Source organism: Dipodomys ordii, unplaced genomic scaffold (assembly GCF_000151885.1).
Source record: "Dipodomys ordii isolate 6190 unplaced genomic scaffold, Dord_2.0 Scaffold143, whole genome shotgun sequence".
NCBI classification, from domain to species: domain Eukaryota; kingdom Metazoa; phylum Chordata; class Mammalia; order Rodentia; family Heteromyidae; genus Dipodomys; species Dipodomys ordii.
This window is the reverse complement of record NW_012267359.1, coordinates 2041502-2048766: the sequence shown is the minus strand read 5'-3', so window position 1 is coordinate 2048766 and position 7265 is coordinate 2041502. Positions and strand designations below refer to the sequence as shown.

Here is a 7265-nt window from a genome sequence, read left to right as displayed (position 1 = left end):
TCCTCAGCTCTTCAGCTCAAGGCTAACGCTCTAGCACTTGAGCCACAGCACCACTTCTGGTTTTCTGAGTGGTTTATTGGAGATAAGAGTCTCACGGACTTTCTTGCCTGGGCTGGCTTTGAACCCCAATCCTCAGATCTCAGGCTCCTGAATAGCTAGGATTACAGGCTTGACAGTGAAGCAGAGCCCTTTGATGTGTTTTGGTTTCTTCTTTTCTTTTGCAAGTTCTGGGGCTTGAACTCGGAACCTGGATGTTATCCCCTTAGCCTCTATTGCTCAAGGCTAACACTCTTACCATCTGAGGCACAGTACCACTTCTGACCTTTTTTGAAAAGTTTATTGGAGATAAGAGTCTCATAAATTTTCCTTCCCAGGCTGGCTTCAAACTGCAATCCTCAGATCTCAGCCTCCTGAGTAGCTAGGATTATAGGCATGAGTCACCAGTGCATGGCTGATTTCCTTCTTTCTTTCCTTTCTTTCCCCTCTCTCTGTCTCTGTCTCTCTGTGTCTCTCTCTCTCTCTGTCTCTGTCTGTCTGTCTGTCTCTGTCTGTCTGTCTCTCTCTCTCTTTTCTGTGCTGGTCCGGGAGCTTGGACTTAGGGCTTGAACACTCTCTCTTGAGCAAAATAGTTGGCACTAGGGCAGGTGCTCCTGCCTGTAATCCTAGTTACTCTGGAGGCTGAGCTTTGAGGATTGAGGTTTAAAGCCAGTCCAGGCAGGAAAGTCTGTGAGACACTTATCTCCAACTAACCACCAGAAAATTGGAAGAGTAACTGTGACTCAAAGTGGTAAAGCACTAGCCTTGAGCATAAAGAGCTCAGGACAGTGCCCAGGCTCTGAGTTCAAGCCTCATGACTGACCCCCCCCCCCAAAAAAAAAAGCTGTCACTATACTTTTTGAACCACAGCTCCACTTAGGGCTTTTTCCTAGTCAATTGCAGATAAGAGTCTCACAAATTTTCCTGCCTATGATGGATTTGAGCCATGATCCTCAGATCTCAGCTCCCTGAGTAGTTAGGATTTCAGGCATGAGCCATCAGCGCCTCACCCCCAATTTTCTGACTTTTTCTTTTGCTTTCTTTCTTTCTTTTCTTTTTTTTTTTTTTGTCAGTTGTGGGGCCTGAACTCTGGGTCTAGGTGCTGTCCCTCAGCTCTTCAGCTCAAAGTTAGCGCTCTACCACTTGGGCCACAGCGCCACTTCTGGCTTTTTCTGCTTCTGTGGTGCTGAGGAATCGAACCCAGGGCCTCATGCTTGCAAGGCAAGCAATCTACCACTGAGCCACCTTCCCAGCCCCTACCTTGACTATTTCTATCTCCATTCCATTCCCCATGCCATAGGAGCAATAAATTTTTTGTTGACAAAGCTGATGGTGCCACTCCCCCGCTTAACCTCTGCCATGGCTCCCTAGTGCTCATCCTCAACTCCTTAGCTCAGTTTACAAAGGTCCTATACAGTCTGGTTCTATCTTCATCTTCAGCATCTTCCTTTGCCACCGGCTGCCAGGACAGAACCAGGCTGAACTACTTTCAATTCCTCTAATGTCTGGGCTTGTTTCCCAGGCCTCTGCACACCCTGTTCTGTCTGTCTGGAATACACATCTCCCTCTCCTCCTTCCCTTTAATTGTCTTATTTAGCCTCAAGTTTCAGCTTTCATTTCCTCTACAAGGCCTTCACTGACCTAACCAGTCCTCCTGGCCTGGGTCATGTTCTCCCATCATGCCTTATAATTCCCCCTCTCTCCCAAATGACCACACTCAGCTAGCACTTGAGACTCCATCTGGCCCGTATCCTCCCCCCCCACCTCTGCTAGCCCAGGGGTAGGGGGATGGGGGGGTTATCTTTGAAGGTACTATTGTGCCCAGTTTTGTGCACAGGACCTCACACATAATAGGCCTTCACATACAAGGTTCTTTGCATTGTTCAGAGGTGACCTTCAAGAGAAGATGTGTTATCAACTACTTTAAAAATCCGAAGGCTGGCCGGTGGCTCATGCTAGCTACTCTGGAGGGTAAGATCTGAGGATTGCAGTTCAAAGCCAGCCCGGGCAGGAAAGTAGATGAGACTCTTTAATTTATATTTTTATTTTTTTTTCCCAATCCTGAGGCTTGAACTCAGGGCCTGGGAGCTATCCCTGAGCTTCTTTTGCTCAAGGCTAGTACTCTACCACTTGAGCTATAGCACTACTTCCAACTTCTTCTGTTTGTGTGGTACTGAAGACTGGAACCCAGAGCATCATACATGCTAGGCAAGCACTCTACCACTAAGCCACATTCCTAGCCCTTCATGAGACTCTTTTATCTCCAATAAACTACTCAGAAAAAAGCTGGAAGTGGTGCTGCTGGTCAACTCGTAGAGGGCTAGCCTTCACCACAAAGAGGCTCAAGCCCCAGGACCAGCAAAAAAAAAAAAAAGGTGCTGTGGAGTTGCACACACATGTAATCCCAGCTACTAGGAAGTAGAGGTAGGAAGTTCAAGGACTTAGGCTGGCATCTGACATACTTGTATCATGATCCTATCTGAAAAACTAAAAGCAAAAGGACTAGGGGGTGAGACTCAAGCCTGAGGGCTCAATTTCAACACACACACACACACACACACACACACACAGAGGAATAAGTTAAAAATAAGAGCTGAGTGCCCAGTAGCACCCAGCCTGTAATCCTAGCTATTCAGGAGACTGACATCTGAAGATCTTGATTCAAAGCCAGAATGGGTGGGAGGAGAGTCCAAGAGACTCATCTCCATTTGACCACCAAAAAACAGAAAGTGGAGCCATGTGGTTCAAGTGGGAGTGTTCACCTTGAGCATAAAAGTTCAGGGACAGTCCCCAGGCTCAGAGTACAAGCCCCAAGAGAAGAAATTAGCAAGGAAAAGGAGGAAGGGAGGTGGGGAGGGAGGGAGGGAGGAAGGAAGGAAGGAAGGAAGGAAGGAAAAGAAGGATAACCAGGCCTCGGCCCTCCCACCTCAGCCCGCTATTGGGCCATCAACCACAAAGGTCCAGCGGACCCCTGCAGGCCTGGGTGTGGCCGGTCCTTTTGGCCCACTTGAGCCACGCCCCCCTGCTGAGTCACCTCTTGGGCGCAGGCTGGACATGGGGGAAGTACGGCTTCCTCCGCGTGGGAATCGAAGCCACACCCCGATCTCCGAGGAAGCCTCCTGATAGGACATCCTCCGAACCAGCGAAGCCAATCACAGAGAACTGCAGAGTGCGGGTAGGGCGGGGCCAAAGGTGAAAGCCACTCCCTCTCCCCCCGGGAGTGAGCCCGAACCTCTTCTGGTTTTTTAGAGGGCCTCATAAAATTTGCAAAGCTAATTCGCTAAAAAAGCCGGACTTATTCCTACTCCCGCCCCGCATAGACGTGCTTATTACACTGAGAGTTTTCACCAACTGCATGGACACCTCAGTAACAGGAACAGGAGAGGCCGATTATGGGGCCTGTGTGGTCCTCAGAGTTGACCCTGTCAGTCAATCAAGCAAAGGTTATTATCCCTGACAGATGGAGAAACTCATGCTCAGAAAAAGAACCAACCTGCCGAGGTCACCCACCCTAAACTGGAGGCAGACCTGTGTGTGTGTGTGTGTGTGTGTGTCTGTGTCTGTGTCTGTGTCTGTGTATCTGTGGGTGTGCTCACAGACTAAAACTCTGGGCCTGGGTGCTGTCCTTCAGCAAAAAAAAAAAAAGCTGAAGAATGGATATCACTGTACCACTCGAGCCACAGCTCCACTTCCAACTTCTTTGGGAGATTATTGGCCATAAGAGTTTCATGGACTTTCCTACCTAGGCTGGCTTGGAACCACCATACTCAGATCTCAGCTTCCCAAGTAGCTAGGGTTACAGGCTTGAGCCTCCCGTGCCGGGCTAGAAGCAGACCTGAATCCTCACTTGTTTCCCTTCCCACCACAGTCTTGCTGCCCACATTGGAGTTGATTCAGGCTAAGCAGAAGGGGGCCCGCAGCTGCTTGAGTCCAGCCTCTGTATTATTAGTAACAGCCCACGTCTGTGGCTGAGCTTTATACATCTGTGGGGCTTGCCTGGGACTTTGCTGGAAAATTGGTTTAAATTGGTTCATCTGGGCACCTTGGAAAGTGAAAATTGTCCTTCCTTTGCAAGTGAGGAAATTGAAGTTGTGTGTGTGTGTGTGTGCGCGCACATGAGCGTGCATGCACTACAATACTGAAGCTTGAACCCAGGGCCTGGGCACCTTCCTTCAACTTTTTTGCTCAAGGCTAGCACTCTACCACTTGAGCTATACAATCCCTTTCTCACCTTTTTGGTGATTAATTGGAGACTTGTCTCACAGAGTTTCCTGCACGTACTCGCTTTGAACTGCAATTCTTAGATCTCAGTCTCTTGAGCAGCTAGGATTACAGGCATGAGCCCCTGGCGTCCAGCCCTTAATTCTTTAATTGGTAGGGCTTTTATCACTTGGGTAGCCTTGGGAGCTGTAATCGCAGCCTACTCTCACTATCTCCCATTCTCAGTCCCAACTGCTTGTCCAGATTTTTGAAGTATCCCCAAAGGGGGCTGGTGGAGGGGTCATTTGTTACCTCCAAGTTTTCACAATAGTAGGATAGAATTTAGAGTTCTTACTGGAAAGATAATTGCTCTACCACTTGAGCCAGGTTCTCCTTAGCCTCAACTTGCCTAGGTCCATGGCAAAGATGAACCCTGGTCTGACTTCCTGAGGATTGGGGTGGTCATTCCCATTTTGCAGATAAGAATCAAGATCTTGTTAGGTGCCAGTGGCTCATGCCTGTAATCCTAGCTACTCAGGAGGCTGAGATCTGAGGACCACAGTTTAAAGCTAGCCCAGGCAGGAAAGTTGTAAGACTCTTATCTCCAATAAATCACAGAAAAAGCCAGAAGTAGAGCTGTGGCTCAAGTGGTAGAGTGCTACTTTGAACAAAAAGGGCTCAGTAACAGCACTCAGGACCAGAGTTTAAACCCCAGGAATGGCAAAAAAAAAAAAAAAAAAAAAGCTTCAAGAAGTGGGATGCTGGTGACTCATGCCTATAATTCTAGCTACTCAGGAGCCTGAGATCTGAGAATTGGATTCAAAGCTAACCTGAGCAGACAAATCCAAGGGACTCTTACTGCCAGTTAACTAACAAAAGGCCAAAAGTGGAGGTATAAACCAAGTGTTAGAGCACCAGACTTGAACAAAAAAGCTGAGCAATATAGTGAGGCCCTGAGTTCAAGGCTCAGTACTAGCACCAATTTTTTTTAAATTTGTTTAGTTGGTGCTAAACTACCCAGTTAGTGAGACAAAACTGGAGTCTGTACCTCAAAGCAGGCCTAGCTACACCTTTATATTGCCCTTGAAGGAGCCCTTGAGGGCATCTTCAGCCTAGCTTTGGGGAAACAGATGCACTGGGTTGGGCTTTCCGTGGCAGGTTGTGCCCAGGGAAGCCTGGTGGCTCTGCCTTCCCAAAGCAGCCATTCATCTGGTCATGACTGGGGCCAGCCCAGCAGCTTCCGGAATGACTCTTGGCTTGTGGCCAGCATGCTCAGCACCTTCTCCCCCGTCTCCTTCTCAAGCAATCTGTCTTCCTGTCTGTCCTTCTGTCACATCCTCCCCTCTTTCTCTTCTCCCCCCTCTCTTTCTCTCTCTCCCTCATTGTTGCTTCTCTTTGATTAGGTTTGGTCCCCCAAAGTAGCCTCAGCTCATCCAATAGAATCCACTGCCCCCTCCCCACCTCTGGTGTTCCTCAGTCACCTGCATGAGCCTCTGGACAAAGAAATGTCAAAGAAGCAGCTTTATGCTGGGTCATTGGAGATAAGAAGTCTCTCAGACTTTCCTGCCCAAGCTGGTTTCAAACCTTGATCCTCAGATCTCAGCCTCCTCAGATCTCAGCCTCCTAATTAGCTAGAATTACAGGTATAAACACTGGTGCCCAACATTCTGAATATAATGTTTAGGGTCCTGCCTTACTTAGGGGGCAGGAGGAGTCACCAGTTTTAAACCACAGGACACAGCATCCTTTGCTAAAGCTTCTCAGAGTGAGAATCTTCTCAGAATTGGATCTCATATCCATGTCAGCCAGGTCACACTCCCTCACCCTTGCCTATTCTTCAGTGTCCCTAGTTCTCCAATCTCTGTTCACCTCTTCCTCCCTCCCCACCTGGTCCAGCACTTAGCCAATCCCTCTGTTGGGCTTCCTATATGCCATCACTGACCTTGAGATGGGCTGACCTTGAGCTTCTCTAGGCTCACGCATAGAGCTGGGCGGGTGGGGTGGCAGGAGGCATAGCTTGTGGCTCCCCCTGCCCTGCTGATCACTGTCCGGTCCTCCGGCAGCCTTCTCCTCCACTTCCTCAGGAGGCTCCTGCAGGAGTGAGCATATTTTCTGGCCTCTTCCCCTCCTCCTGCCATGACTCAGCAGCTGACTTCAGCTGCCATTTCTTAGAGCTACAGTTTCACAGGAACCTCCCTTCCATGTACCCCAATACCCATGCCACAACCCTTTTATCTCACCGACCCTTCCTCATACTCTGGTCCCCATCACTGGAATGGAGCCATGTATCCCCCTCACCCCTATCGTCACCCCAGCCATCACCCACCAGCCTTCTCTTGGTTTAGTTTTGTTGTTGTTGTTTTTGTTTTGTTTTGGGGTCCAGTCGTAGGGCCTGAATTCTGGGCCTGGGCGCTGTCCCTCAGCGCTTCAGCTCAAGGCTAGCGCTCTACCACTTGAGCCACAGCGCCACTTCCGGCTTTTTTCATTTTTGCTTATGTAGTGCTGAGGTATCGAACCCAGGGCCTCAAGCGTGCAAGGCAAGCGCTCTACCACTGAGCCACCTTCCCAGCCCTTGGTTTAGTTTTTTTTTTTTTTTGTTTTGACAGATGGGGCCTCATACTTCTTCTGGGTGCAGCTTCAGAGTAGGATCTTCCTGCTCCAGCCTCCCAACCTAGCTGAGATTACAGGCATGTACTACCACACCCCAAACAAATCATTCCTCATTTTTATTTATTTATTTTTTTGCCTAACAGGCTGCCACCTTGAAGCAGCCCCACCACCAAAATTGTACTTGCCAAGGTTAATAGTGACATCCTAACCCATGGAAAGATCTTCTTTTCTGTCTTTCTGTGATTTTGGGGGGCTATTTGATGCCAGAATGGAACACAATGAGCCATGTCCTTTTTTTTATTTTTATTTTATTTTTTATTTTTATTTTATTTGTGAACATACTGTACAGAGGGGTTACAATTACATGGGCAGGATAATGCATACATTTCTTACCAAGCATTGCAGCCTCCTCCTTTGTT

At 48.6% G+C, this 7265-nt stretch overlaps 1 protein-coding gene across 1 annotated transcript in view; it reads left to right on the top strand.

Annotated features, from left to right (window-relative positions):
• Ssc4d (scavenger receptor cysteine rich family, 4 domains) overlaps window positions 1-7265 on the top strand; it is a 35358-nt gene that overhangs the window by 15346 nt on the left and 12747 nt on the right. Inside the window, exon 7 of the mRNA XM_013031707.1 lies at window positions 6872-6878. Coding sequence (XP_012887161.1) covers window positions 6872-6878 — 7 coding nt within the window. The remainder of the gene's footprint in view (window positions 1-6871; window positions 6879-7265) is intronic.